Raw genomic sequence first — 18,356 nt, 5'->3', positions numbered from 1 at the left:
ACTAAAGCAGATACTATTAAATCCACTATGCTTAGACTAGGCTTGTAAGACTCACAGATGTGGACTTGTGGTCATGCGGTCGCTCAAGTTTGATGCGGATGTCTGTACGGTTCTGCTCCTGGTTCTTTCCACCATCTGGTTTCCCGGCTGGAAACATAAGAACATTTATTTAATAGATAAACACAAACATAAGCTACACTACTACACAAATATACCATAAAGATGTTTTATTTTTATAAATATGTTAAGGGTGTGAGTGAAACTATTTTGTATAGCTTGTTTCTCTCACCAGGAGAGCTTCCCATGCTGGTTGTACTGGCAGTGCTCATGTTGTCCTCCAGCCATGTGCTGTACGTGAACGAATCTCGTTTATGAGGAGTTTCTGCTGATGACAGACTCTCCTGAATGGGACAAATACATCAAATTTTTTTTTTTAAATGGTAGTCTGCTGTGAACATGTTTGTGCTAAAGACAGTTTGCATGCAATGACTGTGAAGTTTCTAGAGATGCTCATTACTTGAATGTATTGACGATAAATGTGCTGTTCTCACCATGCCGGTGTCATAGTCCTCTGTAGCCTCTGTTTCATTCTCCTCTACCACACTAGCAAAGCTGCTGGCGTTAGATGAGGAGCGGGACAGGTCATGAGCCTCAGGAATGGAGGGAGCCCGGCAGTAAATGCTTGAGCTACATACACATACATACATACAAAAACATGTTCTTAATGCCTTCACCTGTAACAAGTAAGAAACTCCCATAGTTCTTGTTGTCAGATCGCTTGCATCCACCAAAACGCACATCGAGGGTTTAGTAGCAAACCCTATCAAGCACCAAATATGAGTAAAATCTCACAATGTCCAGCAGTGACCTTTTTTTTTCAGCAATTTTTTTCTCAGTCATTATCATGTCATTTTCACCACATCTCAAATTAAGGAAGTGATGGTAATTCAATTTTAAAATTTTTTCTCCATGTTTTGTATAATTGAAAAATCAGCCTTTTTGGACACAGCACACCACAAAATTGTTTTTTTTTTTTTTACGCGCATGCACACGCACACACACACACACACACACACACACACACACACACACAGAGTATCACACTGCTTTGCATAATCACTCACTACATGTGAGATTTTTGGAACATAACCAGTCCATCAGTACTGGCAATTTCAATTTTCAAAAATAAATCACTGTGTTTACATAATGCATCTTATACTCTTGTACTGCAGTTATATCTGATCAAATGTACATTATTATTATTCTTTAGCTTGGGTTGAACAAATCATTTTTGCTTAGATGGAACAGCAGCTACGCTAATTATGTCTCTATTTGTTTCTCTGTTTCTGTCACGGGATTAACATCCCGTGGTAACTAGGAATGACAGAAGCTTCAGTCTGGATCCAACCCTTAAATGATCTGAGATGACCGAACACCTGAGAAAAGATAATGCCAACCCCTCAGAGGACCTCAGAGGATGCCAATGCTCAGACAACATACAGAATTACCAAATTTTGCCATAAGTTAAATATATTAAGGTTCTGCAATTCATAAATATATTGTGGAAACTTAATTTCCGTAGAGCTGCTTTGCAACGATTTGTATCGTAAAAAGCGCTATACAAATAAACTTGAATTTGAACTTTACAGCATTCTAACACAACATTTGAAGTGTTAAAATGAAATATGAAATGAAATGTTTATTAAAATGAAAGATGTTTAACTATTTAAATATATTAATATTAGAATAATTTATATTTTATCATGAGTTTTCGTTGATTAAGATAGAAGATCTGGGTTTGTGACAAGAGGAAAACAATATAATATACACATTTAAAATACATTTTAAAATAAGCAAAAATAAATAAAGGCATAGTAGAAAGTTTCAAAAACAATTTAAATTTTAACACAAAAACCCTTGAGACATAAAAGCACAAGGTTTAAGGCTCACTGAAATATGTGAACAAATCGAATCAATCATCCCTCAAGGTAATGCTTTTGACTTTACCTATTCTTGGTGATGAGGACCTCAGGAGAGCTCTGATTGGAGGAGTTTTCAGACTTGGGATCCTGGGAGGCGTGGCCACTGTCAGGAGTCTTCTGTGTGCTGGGGGAGCACTCTCTACTGCTGCAGAAACACACACACACACACACACACACACACACACACACACACTTTCACCATCAGGGGGCAGCATAAGCATTGTGTTTGAAACAACACGTCAAAGGTGAGGTGACAGAGTCTAAGCTCAACTGCAGTATACTCAGAGTTAGGTTAGGTTAGATACAACAGTGCATGCCAATTCACATCACTATACTGAAGCACATGAATTCGGAGCAACACCAATCAAAGGGCCTGAAAGTATTACAGCACATATGACAAAGGGTAGCTCATGCAAAATCAGTAAAACAGACATTGATTGGCTGAAAAATTAGCAGACCACCAATCAGTTAGCATGCTGATTTTGCATGTGTGACCGGTTTAATAATGTGCTAAAGGCCATAATTCATAGCATTTCAGATGCATTTCTATGGCCAGATAAGGAAAGCAGCTACTCTATGGTTATAGAGGTGTCATTCTATGGTAGCATATACTTGGAGGGATCCACGATGAGCCTCCCATTCTTGAGAGTGACGCTGGGTAGAGAGAGACAGAGCACTGTCCTGTCCTCTGACAACAGAGCGGCAATTCTTCACCAAACACATACAAACACACAAAAGGAGTGTAAAGTTCAGTGTAATATTACACTTCATGTTCTGCCTATAACTCTTTTATTTTATATTTAGTATTGTATTGTTTTTGCATGTACAGTGTATGATCAATAAATTTAAGATTTTTGGGATATAACCATTCCGTCAGTACTAACATTGTCAATAATATGTCTCTCAAACTGGCCTGAGCCATAATGTGATTGCTATTTTTGAGCCCTGCTCTTTCTCAAACACGCACACATACTCTACCATTCAAAAATTTGGATTTATTTGTACTTTATTTGATATGTTTTTAAAGATTTATATACTCACTAAGGCTGCATTTATTTGATCAAAACAGCAATATATTTAATTATTATTACAACTTAACTGTTTTATATAGGAATATTCCTATACAAAAAAAAACAGTAAAAAAAAAGGATTATTGTGAAATATTATTACAATTCAAAATAACTCCTTTTAATATATTTTGAAATGTAATTTATTTCTGTGATGGCAAAGCTGAATTTGAGCAGCCAGTACTCCAGGTTTATGATTTGATTTGTTGCTCAAGAAACATTTCTTATCTTATTATGTTGAAAGCAGTTGAGCTGCTTAAGTTTTTTTACTGTGATAATAAAATAAATGAATACAATTATAATAAAAATAATAATAAATAATAACAGAAGATATCAAAATAAATAAATAAATAAAATGAAACATTTCTGAGCCCAAACTTTTGAATTGTAGTGCATATATGAAATTGACAGAAGATCTTGCTGCTGAAAGCAGGTTTGAGCAAAAGGGTGCCTGAATCTGTGACATTGAAATTGTCATAATAATAATAATAATAATAATTTGTTACATTTATATAGCGCTTTTCAAGGCACTCATGCTTCACAGCTGCAGCTTCTGAAGTTTCCTCCTCCTCTTACCTCTTCTCCTGGACCTCCTGGATGTTTTCAATGCCAATTGCACTACTACGTCGAGAGCTGAAAGGTCCTGACTTTTTCCTAGTTGGGCTTTTTCCGGGAATGATCAAAGACTGTAGGAGAGAACAAGAAGGTCCGTGAGCCAAGGATTCATACAGAAACACCTTCACACTTTGATGGTCACCGTGTGGTCTCTTTAAGGATAATACGTCCTCTATAGGTCAGGTCTGTGCAATTGTAGTCTATTATTTCTTCTATCTGTGGCGTGCTCCATTCTTTTGTTCCGTAGCTTGACTGGCAGGGTGGATGTGAAGTGCGCGCTTGAGGGTTTTGGCCTGAACTGAGAGATGAAAGATGGGAGCAGGATCTCCTGAGCTTCACTGTGCTCTCGCTGGGGACACTTTGTTCTCTTCAAGCCTGAGCGCTGGGATTTTACAGCTTCTGTTTTATGACTTCAAATGAAAGGCCTTCAAAAAGGCTTTTATCTAAAATGGCTTCAAAGGCTTCGGAAAGACTCTCTGTTGCCTTTTTCCTTTGTGTTTCTATGCCATTAGCTCGCAAAGAGTGTACAATTTTCAGACGAGAGGATAGAAATATACCGAATAGTACTACACAACAAGAAGTGACGTTGGACATTAAAAACGTAGCAGAGCTATGCATTACATGCAGGAAGTGATGCTGGAAGGGGAGCTATCATGAAATCTGTGACTTTTCATCATGAACATGTTATTGTCATGTATATGTCATTGTTACTGGCCGATACTGGATATTTAATTGTGCATGCCCATTTCCTCTGCTTTTACAGCTGAACTTTGCCATCATGTAAAGCTCATTTAAAGTTCATCTTTGCAAAATACTAATAATTTATGAATTAATAATAACTTAACACTTTAAATGTAATACTTGGCTAAATGAATCTCAAAATGAATATCCATTTTTCCATTCATTTTGTGGTGCCTAAATTCCCTTTAGCTTTTAAAATGACTGATTTTAGTTTTAGTGTTTTATTTTTATTAGTTGTATTTATTTAGGCAAAATAATGTATCGGTTATCGGCCACACTTTATTATTGCAAAAAAAATACATAAAATACATAAACTACAATGTAAAAACTTAAATGAAAAACAGAAATTAGAATGTTAGAGGTAAAATTCAGGGTAATATGCCATATTTAATTGAAAACAATTAAAAAAAATGTTAATTTATGTTTGTTTTAGTAATTTTGCTGTTTTACCATTTTATTATCTTTTGTTTTATATATGTGTAGATAGTGTTTATTAATTATTAGGGTTAGGGTTAGTTTTGGTTATTTTAGTATATCAATTAAGTTAATTGAAATTTAAAACTAAATGAAATTTATTTATTTTAATTAATTTAAACTATAATAACCCTGGAATAAACATAGTGGGTGTATAGCTGGTGGCAATCACTCCGTTAACAAAACATTAATGTGTATTTCCAAACAATTTTGGACAAACCTGATTTCTAAACATTTTAAGTAAAACTTAAAGTGAAACAAATTAAACTGGATGCACATCCATTTCTCAGCCTCATTTTTATTTGTGTAAAATTAAATATGGCATCAGCCCTTAATATGAATTTCCATAATCTAATTTTGATCAGTGCATTGAAAAAAACATACAGCTGACTGTAACTGCACCTGTTTGTTGTAAAAGTCATGCGGTGAGAACAAATAATGCATATGAGAGAGGAGTGAGAGTTATACATGAACCTCTTCTATGGTTCCTATTCCTATGGCACTGCCACGCCGTCCATATTTACTGGGACTTTTGCCTGGGACAAGCAATGACTGCACAGAGCCCACAGAGAAAGAGAGAGAGAACGAGAGAAATCATGAGTCCATGCAGCAGGTTATGTGTTATACAAACAAAATAGCCTACAAACATCTGCTGGAGAGACAGTCATCAAAGCATGAACAGCAAGAAAAAAGCTGTCATGAACACAACAGAGTAGCCACACAAGGAAAAAAGGGCCAGAGGAACCTCAGCAGGTACGGGGACCTGTGAAGGACAAGAAAGCTGAAGTAGGAGCACATAGCACACAATTTGTGACATTGGGACAGTTGACATTTGAACACAGTTTAACAGTTAGTCAAGTTAGTCAGACAAGGAAGTTCATATATATCATGCTGTTAAATAAACATTTAATCATTATTTTGGTAACTGAGCTCTGTTTAATTGGGCCAGGTGTTATGTTAAACTTGCAAAAATGCATACTCATAGTTATATCATGTATGTATGCGCCGTACATGTGGAAGAATTGACAATAAAGCAGACTTGACTTGACTTGACATAGATCAGTGGCTCTCAACTGGTGGGTCGTGATATAAAAATGGATCGACCTGTTGAAACCAATCCATTTTCATATCAGGGTCCCACATAGAAGTGGAAAAATGCTAAAATAAGATACAAAATTTATAAAAATTTTAATTGTATCATATCAGGGTCCCACATAGAAGTGGAAAAAGGCTAAAATAATAAAATTAAATTAAATAAAATTTTCAAAATTTAAAATTTTACTATCCAGTTTGTTATTTTGCATAATGTTGGACCTAAGCACTTTACAGTTTCAATCTGACTTTATGGAAAAACTAAAACTAAAATAAAATACAACAAAAATGTAAATATTATAATACAAAAAACTGAATTTACAAAACTGTTCATTTGATTATCCAGTTTATGTTAATAATTATGCATATCATTGGACCTGTGCAAGTTTCAGTGTGATTTTAAAGAAGTTTTTCTTTACTTTATGTTACTAATTTCGCATATTGTTGGACCTATGCAAGTTTCAATGTAAATTTGATTATGTTTTTATTTACTTGTTTAGGATAAATAAATTTGGTAAGTGTTGAGTTGTCACTTGGCATGCAATGTACTGGGTCCTGCAGCAAAACCAGTTGATAACCACTGTCACAGAGGACCTTAGTGGGGCCCCCATGACTCGCAATAGCCCTGGTTGTTCTGACTTAGTCACCATAAGGGGATGCATCAATACATCATTTCTAATTTTTGTCTGTAACCTTTGGGATTAAATTCCCAATACCAAAGTATTAGTTGTACTAAAATTTTGGTCTTTATTCTCCATTGCATAACCTGTGTGAAGGCCATTTGACTGACATGGCTTATGATAGCGCTATAAATAACAGAAACATTAACTGTGACAGAGGCATTGCTCAGTAACTCTGAAGTCTGTTCCAGTGCGAGTCCCTGTGGGGAAAGTGGGATTTCACTCGACTCATATGAGTTGTGCTCACGAGGGGCGCTGGCATGACATAGCAATGCTCTCAGTGTGTGATAGTCCCCAGGGCAAGAAGCAGCACTATAACAGCCACTGCGCTTGATGGAGCAAGAGCTGGCTGGCTGGAGGACGCCATCTCTGCACTTAAGCTGTGAAAGCATTATACTTACCAACAGGACACCTGCATATTAAAACACAAGCGCAGCAGAATCCATTCAACATGCATACACATAAATATGTAGTTCTCCCAGCAGGTTCTAATGCAGTGCTGATGTGTGTCTGATACTGTGGGGGATGTGGTAAGGTCAAAACACTCACAACCATCTTTATACTAACACTGCTGCAGGCCGCCTTATCCTACTTCAAAATCAGATAGTATTCATTCCTGAAAGACACTGCAAGGAAAATAACAAAATAATGTCTCACATGACCCCTTGTAGATCTGACAGCATTTCATTCCCTCATGAGCAACATGCAACACATTCCAGACTACTTTATGTCATGCACCCCTCAGAGGACCTCATCTTCACCATAACCAACACACACACCTCCTGTGATTATAACAGAATAACAGTCTTCTCTGGGGAAAGCGCAAATTCAAATAACATGCTTTTGGGTCAATGACATATTTATACAGTAAAAGTGTCTGCAATAAAGAAAAAGAAAACAGTTTTAAAGAAATCAAGATTAAAACATACGTGTCAAGTTCTGATGGATGATTTGAAAAACTTTAATATAATTTTTGAAATAAAATTGTCTGAAAAAAATGTCACGTGACAAATGCCATGCAACCATAATTTTCAAAAAGGTTTTTAAATATATTTTTCAAGGTAGTAGTACTATTTTTAAAAGAATATAGAATATTACAAATATATATATTAGGGAGTTGCACCAAATTAACATTAAATTACAACCTGAACTAATCTTATCTGATATTTTAAGAGACTTATTGATCTCAACACAAAGTCCTCAGGGGTCCTCTTTAAATAAATAACAATTAAATTTTTTTATTAACTATTTATAAATACTAAACAGTGAAGCAGCTGAAATGTTTTCTTTTATATATATGTATATTATACAATTTGATATATTGAAACATCAATATATACAGTATATATATATATATATATATATAAAAGAAAACATTTCAGCTGCTTCACTGTTTAGTATTTATAAATAGTTAATAAAAAAATTTAATTATATATATCTATATATATATAAATTTAAATATATATATCAAAATTGATTTTAATACAGAAATTATAATTTAATTACATCTTTAATGTACTTTAGAATAAATTAATAGATAGGAACTTCATGTCATTGACCCTTAAAATTCAGGAAATCCTGACTGTAGAGCAGCGAACATGAGCAAGACCAGTGCATTTAAGTGACCCTTCCAAGAAACGTTCCTGAGGTAAACTGTAAAAGGTCCAGTGAATAAGATCAGTGGCTGCAGAGATGACATATAAAAAGCATGATGGGAATGAGGGAAAAAAATGTTAAGGGACTGGTGCATGAATATTAATTACATTGAAGTTTGTTGATTAATCATGAATTCTTTCATCTTCGTTGTGTCGTTTCGTTCTCATTTTGGCAACTCAGAGGATCTGTGCTTGTGCTTAACTTTCAGTGTAGTCAGGAATTAGTGAAGTATATGTTACTAGGACTGGGTTTTACCTCATAGTGGAGGGAAGTGAGGGGACTAGCATAGTTTGGCCCATTGGAAAGCCTACTTACTATCCCAGGGGGTTTGGGGGTCTCTGGTGAGTGGTGGTTGTTGTTGTTGTGGGTGAAACTGCCGCTGTGACTATTGGAGACTGTGTACTTCCTGATATTGAGGCCCATGGTGTCCAGAGACTGGCTCCTGCTGCGGATCACCCGCTATAGCACAGGGAGAGATGAGGAGGAGACACGGTGAGCAGCGGCAGGTCAGCGAGGGCCAATGGAGTGGGTCTGAAGCCAAAGAATCCAGTAGCTAAAATGACCTGAGCAACACCTGAGCGAAGAGTGCAGTTTTGTTCGTAAAAGAAAAAAGCAAGTGGGCAGAGGGAGGACAGATGATATGAAGCTAGCAGAGAACTTGGCTACTCACGATTGAAGCTTGCAACTATTAGAGGGCAGAACCGTCTGAGAGTGTTAATGGATATTGATTTAATATCACCCACTAAAGTGCTGCCCAATTTCATGGGAAAATCCCAGAATGCCACAACCACAATGTGTGAACACCAATGAACACCTTCAATTATAAACCCGACTGCCACGCACATACAAACGTTCTGTCTGTAATGAATTATAGCTATGGAAAATTCATTCTTGAAAAATAACCTCTATACTCGCCAGGCATAATGCTGCACATTACAGAGAAATATTTGTGTGGTGTATGATTAATCATGTGCTACTGATTAATTTGCAAAGTATTTCAGGAAGCAAAACACTGTAGAGCATGAGATAAATCTCATGAGTGCATCTATGCTCGACAACGTGCTAATAGGACTAATTAGCGTTAATTATGTAATGAGCAATTTAATTTAGGTAGCATTGGTTACATCACTTGGCAGCTGGAGTCATAAAGACGCCACCATCTAAATCCCAAGAGAGAAGAAAATGCTACCGTTCATAAAGAATAATATCAGCAAGATAAAAAGACCAGTCTGAACTAGAGTTATTATCATTAACTAAAACTAAAACCATAAAAATGTTAAAAATTATTCTAAGGCTGAATTTATTTTCATTTTGTTTAAGTTGAAGTGCTAAAATAACTAAAGCTAAATTAAATTAAATCAAAACTAATAACCAATACTAAAACTAATACAACTAATAAAAATGACAAAAAAACTTAAATGAAAACAGAAAATATAAAAATAAAATAAAATTTAAAATATTATAAAAAATATTATATTTTTATAGAAATATGATAGTATATAAAGACAGTAAAATAACACTGCTCTGAATGAACGACTCATCTTATGTCAGGAAAAGATTTATGACCACAAACCAAATCCACCCCGTCCAGCATTCACACACAAGCCACAGCAATCCTTCACAAACATCCCCATCCTCCTCTATTCTGGATGTAAGTGCCCTCTCAGAGACCCCAGAGCCCTGTGTCCTTGTGGATTACCTTGAAAGACTCAAAGAAGCCCCCTCCCCCTCCTCCTCCATTCTCCAGTTTGTCCTCCTCTCCTCCCAGCCCCATCATAGCCTGACTGTTGATGTGCAGCTCCTCGTACAGCGTCTCCAGCAGAGCAGACCGGGTACGCTCCTGGTGATAAAAGTGGGATAGCATACTAGTATTTAGACACAGAATACATTTGAACATCGTAAATTAATGCTAGATGAGGCTTGTGAATTTATTTGAGGACATTTACATTGCATTACATTTGCTAGTCACATATATCATAAAATACATTTATTAATACATTGCATTTAAAACCATAACCTTGGTGTTGCATATGAGCACTGATTTCTGACATCTTAATGACACTCACCTCTAATTTGGCAAATTTTTCAGCTTTGTAACAAGCGTATTCAGCATTGATCAGCTTGGAAAGCAGGAATTCACGAAACTCTGGGCCCTGACAGAGGCAGCAAGGTGCAGAAGGAGAACAAATGAGAGAGATACAGATGGATGGAGAGGAAAATTAGTTTTTTTTGTTTTCTTTACATACACTACCATTTAAAAGATAAAATAATAATAATAATAATAATACTTTTATTTAGCAGGGATCCATTAAATTGATCAAAAGTAATTGTAAAGGCATTAAAATATATAAAAAAATTATATTTCAAACAAATGCCATTCTTTTGAACTTTATAGTCAAACGAATTCTCAAAAAATAATAGTCTCCACATAAATATTAAGCAGCACAACAAATAATAATGATAAATGTTTCTTGATCGCCAAATTGGATCACGTGACACTGAAATTCACAGCAATAAACCCTGAAATTGCAGGAATAAATTTTAAACTATATAAAACAGAAAACATTATTTTAAAATGTAATACAGTTTCTACAGTATTTTATATCCAATAATTGCAGCCTTGAGCATAGGAGAACTTGAGAAAAGTTTTAATAAAATCTTACTGACCCAAAATATTTGAAATGAAAAGAACTGTATTTAAGCAGATACTTTTTTCCCTCAAATGCCACTTAAAGAGCATTTACTGCATATATTCCGGTAACACTTTATAATAACGTCCAGTTATAAGTCATTTATAAGTGATTAGTTAATGATTAACTAATCATTTACAAAACATTCATAAGCGATTAATAAGTGATATGCTAACAATTTGTGTATGTTTTGTTAATTCATTTAAAAGTCATTTACAAGTAATTAGCTAATGATGAACTAATCATTTACAAAACATAACTATACATTCACAAATGATTAAGTAATATGCTAACGATTTATAAATCTGTCATAAGTTATCTTTATAAATAGCATCATGAAATAATTAAACACATCCTTAATGGTTAATAGTTACTAGTTAATATATTATTAATCACTTATAAATCATTGAAATGTCAACATTGTACTATTATCTCAATAAACATTATAAATCATTTACAAAGCTTTCTGCGTCCCCTAATCTAAAGTGTAAACTACTCATCAGTTGTAAATGTTTTACAAACCTTCCAGGTTACAGGTTGTTTGTGAATATATATATATATATATATATATATATATATATATATATTTACGCGCACACGACTGGAAACCATAAAGTTTGTAAAACATTTACAACTGATGATTAGTTTACACTTTAGATTAGGGGACGCAGAAAGCTTTGTAAATGATTTATAATGTTTATTGAGATAATAGTACAATGTTGACATTTCAATGATTTATAAGTGATTAATAATATATTAACTAGTAACTATTAACCATTAAGGATGTGTTTAATTATTTCATGATGCTATTTATAAAGATAACTTATGACAGATTTATAAATCGTTAGCATATTACTTAATCATTTGTGAATGTATAGTTATGTTTTGTAAATGATTAGTTCATCATCATCTAATCACTTGTAAATGATTCAAAACGTATTCTACAAAACATAGATAAAAATATTAACATATCAATTATTAATCATCTATGAATGCATAGTCATGTTTTGTAAATGATTAGTTCATCATTAGCTAATTACTTGTAAATGACTTTTAAATGAATTAACAAAACATACACAAATTGTTAGCATATCACTTATTAATTGCTTATGAATGTTTTGTAAACGATTAGTTAATCATTATCTAATCACTTATAAATTACTTATAACTGGACGTTATTATAAAGTGTTACCATTTAGATTCATCTACTCACTTTCTTAAAAATGGCTGGGTTGGGGAGGGGTGGTCCGAAGAAATGGACGTCATCTCTCGCTGTTACTGAAACCTGGACAATGACAAATGCCTGTATCACTTACTGACTCACAGAGAAGTGTTACATAAGCACTAGATTGCAGTAATGCTGTGATGATGTACCTTGTACAGGACGTTGTCAGAACAGGCATTTTCAACTTGCACCACTACATAGGCATGCAGGAAGTTGGAGGCAATCATGTCTGGCACAAATGGAGTGTTCTCATCTTGAAACACGATGGCCACAATGTCGTTTCCTATATGCCTCTTCCTTTGTAACTGTGATAACAAAACAAGAGAGTTCACTTTTATAATTCTTAATTTAAATGTAACAGTAGCACTTTCATCAAACTCAAATACTATACAGCTGTTAAAGTGAGATTATTTTGGCATAATTTAAAATGTATTAGCAGCTTTCAAGCCAAAGAAGAATAAAAAAGTGGGTCCTGGATGCTGATTGGTCGAAACAGTTTTGCAGTCTACTAAAATAGAAACTATAGTAATGTATGATGCAAAACACTTGTTCACCATAGTTTCATAAAGAGCCAACTATTAATGTTTAATTAACCTACATACAGTTAAAATGTTTGGAGGCTATAAGAATATTTTAATGTTTTTGAAACAATTCTCTTATGAGTAAAGCTACATTTATTTGATAAAATAAATAATATTTTATATTTTATTCAAATAAATATTTTCTATTTTAATGTTTTTTAAAATGTAATTTATTCCTTTGGTGGAACAAAAGAAGCTAAATGTATTCCTTTGGTGGAACAGCTGATTTTTCAGCAGCCATTACTCCAGTCTTCAGTGTCACATGATTCTTCAGAAATCATTCTAATATTTTTTCAGGATTCTTTAATGAATAGAAATTTTAAAATAACAGTGTTGAAATATAAATCTTTTGCAACATTATAAATGTCTTTACTGTCAGTTTTGGTCAATTTAATGTGCATTTAATGACTAAAAGTATTCATTTCCAAACTTTTGAACAATAGTGTATGCTGCAAAAGAATAACAAGACATAATAAATTAGCTTTAAAAATGCAGTTTTGATGATAATTCACGTCTTTAATATTTTTTATCATGCCATTATATAAAATCACTAAGGGACTTATGCAGAATATGTGCTATATTCTGAATATCCATTGCATATTATGCCTTTTATACATCAATATATATTTAAATGCACAACATCTTGCACTTTATTACTTAGGAATGAAATAAGCCAGTCCAAACATATTTGATGTAATTTACAAACCAACAGTTGCGATGAGTGTCGCTCTTCTGGCAGACATCTGATGATAAATTCCATTAATTTTTTAGGTTTAATTTATGTCGATGTCATGTGCTGAAGTTGTTTTTCACAACATGTCTCAACAGATGGCTGGCAAGGGCAAACACAGAGGTTGCAGCCGCTCATTTAAACATGGACATCAGTTCACCAACTGAATCTGCTGTCAACCTCCAATCACTGCAGAGTGTGTGTGTGCACACGACAGTGTGTGTGTGTGTGTGTGAGAGAGAGAGAGAGAGAGAGAGAGAGAGAGGAGTATGCTTCATGTGTTCTAAATGTAGAAGATTCCCTGAGGAGTGAGCTCTAAAAACACTCTTCCTCAGAGGACACAGCGCTGCCAGTGAAGGTGCAGAATAAAGGTCACTTTGTGAGTCAACAATCATCTGCCAGCACATCAGCAGAGTGTGGCTGCAGAAAACAGCATCTGCCCCAGTGCTAAGGAATGATTTCTCCCCTTCTGTCAATCCAGATGGCTCATACCTATGTGGCTTGTTATTTTATTTTGCATCAGGACATTATGTACTCTCAGGGACAACTGATTATATTTTGTTCCACTAATGCTTACCACAGTTGTATTGATTATAGGATCTAGAAGCAGGGAAAACACATGTACTATGAGTGACCGTCTCACTGTCTGAACCCACAGCATTGTAAGTACCTGCTGTGTATCGCCCTCTGTGAAAGGCAGCTTAGTTGACACGTGGAACATGATCTCCTTGTTGTGGAAATTGTGGTACACGGATTCAGAGCCTGTCTGTCCATGTGTCACGTCCAATCCTCCACGAAACCTACAGAAGAAAGCATATTCAAAGATTCTGCCGTCAAACATGAAGGATATTGTTAGCATTAACCTTCACAAAGACAATGAATCCTAGTTTTGTAGCAAAACTTTATCACATGGATATCTTTGCAAAGGTTACATAAAAAATTGCTAAATTGTTTGCAATGCAATGATATCTCTGCACAAAACTTGTGTTCTATTATTCAGTAAGTGAAGTGTGGCCAAGTATGGTGACCCATACTCGGAATTAGTGATCTGCATTAAGCGCGCACACACACACACACACACACACACACACACACACACACACACGTTGGTTTTTGTGGTTTATGGGGACTCTCTATAGGCGTAATGATTTTCTACTATACAGACCGTATATGCTATTGCCCTACACCTAAACTTAGCCCTCACAGGAGACTTTGTGCATTTTTAGATTTTCAAAAAAACACCATTTAGTATGTTTTTTTAGCCTTTTGAATTACGGGGACATAGGCAGTGTCCTCATAAACCACCTTCATATTGTAATACCTCTGTCATACCCATGTTATTATACAAATTTGTGTTCTCATAAACCACATAAACATGCACACACGACACACACACACACACACACACACACACGCTCACACACACGCTCACACACACACGCACTCACACACACACACACACACACACACACGCACACACACGCACACACACACACACACACACACACACATTATTAAATTTTTTTAGTTTTCATTTTAATTGTATGTTAAGTTTTAGTAATTTTGTTAAATGCTTTTGTCATCTTTATTAATTTTTGTTTTTTCATTAAATATTTCTATTTAGCATTAATTTACTTCTATTTCAGTTTTAGCAATTTTATACTTGAACTTAAACATTTTATTTGAGTTAGTTACCAAGGCAACAATTTAAGTTTATTTTAGTAATATGTGTAATATTTATTAATATATTAATATTATTAATATTTTAGTAACATTTATATTTTTTCATCTTTATTTTAATTAACACATTAATTTTTTATAGTTTTAATAATAATAACACGGGCTTGATAATAATAACATTTTAATAACAACACTTGTTGTGGGATTTGGAGGAGCTATAAGAGAGCTATAAGAAAGTGCAGTTCATTCTTAGTGAAATCTCTCCTCAGAAGTGCACAAATAAAAACACCAACATCCAAAGCTTTTATTTTAATGAATTCATGCTGTTAAACATTTCATCTAGTGCGTCTACATCTCGCTTGTGCCGTACTGAGAGAGAGTAAGAGAGAGAGTGTTACCCTTTGAAGTCATGGAGCTCGATTTTCTGTCCCAGAAACTCTAAAAACTCCACCAAAGCAGGACTCTCCTCATTATTCCCAAACAACTCCTCCTCTGAGGTCTACACAGATAAAAACACATAAAATGCTTAAAAGTTTCAAACAAACATTTGTATTGTGCCCTTGGCAGCAGACACAGTAACCCTTCAGGTATAAGAGAAGGTCAACACAACACAGAAGCTTCATGCATTAGCATTACTTCAATTACTGAACAAAATCACAAATTAGTTCAATCTTTCATACATCACAAAAACAAGAACACATAATGACGGTGCTTTATGTTAAAGCACAAAGCCTGACATTCAACAAACCCCATATGAAACGAACCCACACACAAAAAAAACAAGAACATCTTGATGAGGACAAAAGCAAACTCTAAAATTAGCAAACCTAAATGGCTCATCATGAGTCAATTAGCTTGATGAAAATGCAAATTGTTCCTCTGAATAAACATAGTCTCCCATTTAGAGTCAAGGAGGGCAAGAGGAAGTTTTCAGGGCTGATCCATAAGGTGTGTTTCAGACATGAGAACGTCTCATTAAGAGCCTCTGTGTTCTTGCTGCCCACATTGGAAAGGTTGAGTGTGTAAACACAACGATCTGTGAGATGAAGAGGCTGTTCAAGCACATCTCGCAGCCTCCGATGTCATGCTAATACGCTAAGGGCATTGCTGGCAAGCGTCCTCGAAGAACCTCTCAGGCACCTCTCACTCTCTGCGGCCTTAAAGGTCAAGGATCTGTCTTAATTCAATCAAAGCTCTCCTCTGGGAACAATAGCCTCATGATTTTAATAAAAGACAAATGAAGACAACGGCTTGATTGTTCTCTAAGCACAGGAGCCATTGTGAGTTCGAGAGAAGGAAGGACTACTTTGTTAAAAAAATGGTGTTGTTCTAGATAAAGATGAATTACGATGATGAGTTACAGCACCAATTCATCTCTGTGCATCGGCTAAATGAGAGGAAATCGGTTGTGAAGAAGCTAACGGAGATAAGGCTTCCCATGCGACTCACCTGTCCAAACTTCTGATAAATGACACCAAACTTGAAGTTGTTGCTTATGACGTGTTCGTCGAAAGTGACGATGAGCCTGGAGGCCTATGGGAGAGTAGACGTTTTCAATAGCAAGATGAATGTCCTTTAGGTACTGCTTTATCAACATTGCAAACCCAAAGAGACGATGAGCAATACTTTTGCAGAAACTAGCATATTTCCCAGTGCCACACTTTAATTAACCAGGACAAATGATTTAGGATTATGTGTTAGTGAGTAAAGCATATCACTTCGGTGCAGGTGGGTCATACAAAAAGATTGATTGTAATTGTTGTGTACCTTTGGGTAAAGCACCGGGAAAAATCGGTCCACGTTCACCTCTTCACAGACAAGCTGTTGATAACGAAAAGAGAAAACACATATTGATTTGTTCCTCATTCTTATCTGATCTTGCAAAAGTGATGCAACACTACGGTTGTCTGTCCAGGAAGGACAGAACAGGCTCATGGGAGAGTGAGACAATCAGTCATGTCACTCGGAGAGGAGTTTGATGAATTGGAGGGTCTGAAAACAATAGTGCTGACCCCTTCACCCCCTCCGCACTTGATTCACTCTCACCTTGGCCATCTGGACAATGTTGGGGAATTCGGTCAGACAAGATATTGGAATCACGTCGTGATATGTTTTAATTTTTGTTCTGTAAAAAAAAAAAGCAAATACATTTGTAGACATAAGATGAATGACATAAGATGCATCATGTATCGTTTTGAATATATATATATATATATATATATAGTGTATATGCATACACTTTTCCTACCCCAATGACAAATTTTATTTTATATTAGAAAAATAACTAAATTTAAATTAAAAGCATGATACATTTAAATATTGTTTTATATATAATATATAATACATAATATATATGCAATATGCATATGTAAATATGAGCAAAGGTGGCTGTGAAAATAAATCTACATAGTTGATCCTTTTGATCTTTCATTCAAAAGTTCACAAAATTCTAACCTTTCATTGAAATAAAACAATGGAAAGTGGGGGGAAATTATGAAATAAATGTTTTCTCTAGTTCATGTTGGCCACGATTATTGGCACCCAAATATTGCAATGTCCTTTTCCCAAGATAACATCTCTGAGTTTTCTCCTATAATGCCTTTCCATTTTGTGAAGCTCAACAATCTTTTTCTACACATCAGAACTATATTTTTTGGTTTTACTCTGGGAACTAAGGGAATGACTAAAGAAACTTGACCTTTGTGTTACATGGTTGGACAATTTCATGCTCTTAGTCACCCTGGTGTGCTAAAACATATAACATATATTCTCTGAAAACAAGATTTATTATCATTCTCAGTTTTGCTTCACTTCAGTAATGCATTAAAAATACACATACATCCTCAACCCTGGCAGCTCAAAAACAACAACAAAAAAGTTTCTAGTGGAATTAAAGCACAACATGGCCCAGACCTACAACAGTAACACTTATTAACAGTTTTCAGTTCAGTGTCATTGTGGCATCATTAAATGTGTCACATGGATTTGATAACAGGAACATTCTGCTGTCTTCCTCCACCCACACACATTGCCCTATATTGTCCATCTGGTGCCTAATGCGGAAATGAGGGTGGCATGTACATTTGGCCTGTTTAATCTGTGAGAAAAAGGGTTTTATTGTGGGTCCCAGGAAACATTCACAG

General features: G+C 35.0%; 1 protein-coding gene across 4 annotated transcripts in view; it reads right to left on the bottom strand.

The window, feature by feature from the left end:
• LOC306859313 (rap1 GTPase-activating protein 1-like) overlaps positions 1-18,356 on the bottom strand; it is a 72,554-nt gene that overhangs the window by 5,038 nt on the left and 49,160 nt on the right. Inside the window, exons 9-25 of one of the 4 annotated variants that reach the window (XM_079400300.1) lie at positions 17,260-17,338; positions 16,981-17,034; positions 16,663-16,746; positions 15,612-15,712; positions 14,204-14,333; positions 12,372-12,527; positions 12,211-12,282; positions 10,374-10,460; positions 10,007-10,147; positions 8,623-8,766; positions 5,354-5,431; positions 3,626-3,735; positions 2,595-2,690; positions 2,008-2,127; positions 552-687; positions 290-401; positions 56-147 (exon numbers count right to left, since the gene is read on the bottom strand). In XM_079400300.1, coding sequence (XP_079256426.1) covers positions 56-147; positions 290-401; positions 552-687; positions 2,008-2,127; positions 2,595-2,690; positions 3,626-3,735; positions 5,354-5,431; positions 8,623-8,766; positions 10,007-10,147; positions 10,374-10,460; positions 12,211-12,282; positions 12,372-12,527; positions 14,204-14,333; positions 15,612-15,712; positions 16,663-16,746; positions 16,981-17,034; positions 17,260-17,338 — 1,792 coding nt within the window. The remainder of the gene's footprint in view (positions 1-55; positions 148-289; positions 402-551; positions 688-2,007; positions 2,128-2,594; positions 2,691-3,625; positions 3,736-5,353; positions 5,432-8,622; positions 8,767-10,006; positions 10,148-10,373; positions 10,461-12,210; positions 12,283-12,371; positions 12,528-14,203; positions 14,334-15,611; positions 15,713-16,662; positions 16,747-16,980; positions 17,035-17,259; positions 17,339-18,356) is intronic. The other 3 variants (XM_079400299.1, XM_079400298.1, XM_079400297.1) reach the window with 3 other exon arrangements.

The sequence above is a fragment of the Barbus barbus genome, assembly GCF_936440315.1.
Source record: "Barbus barbus genome assembly, chromosome: 40".
NCBI classification, from domain to species: Eukaryota; Metazoa; Chordata; class Actinopteri; order Cypriniformes; family Cyprinidae; genus Barbus; species Barbus barbus.
Note: the sequence above shows the minus strand (reverse complement) of the source record. Positions and strands in the feature narration are given on the sequence as shown.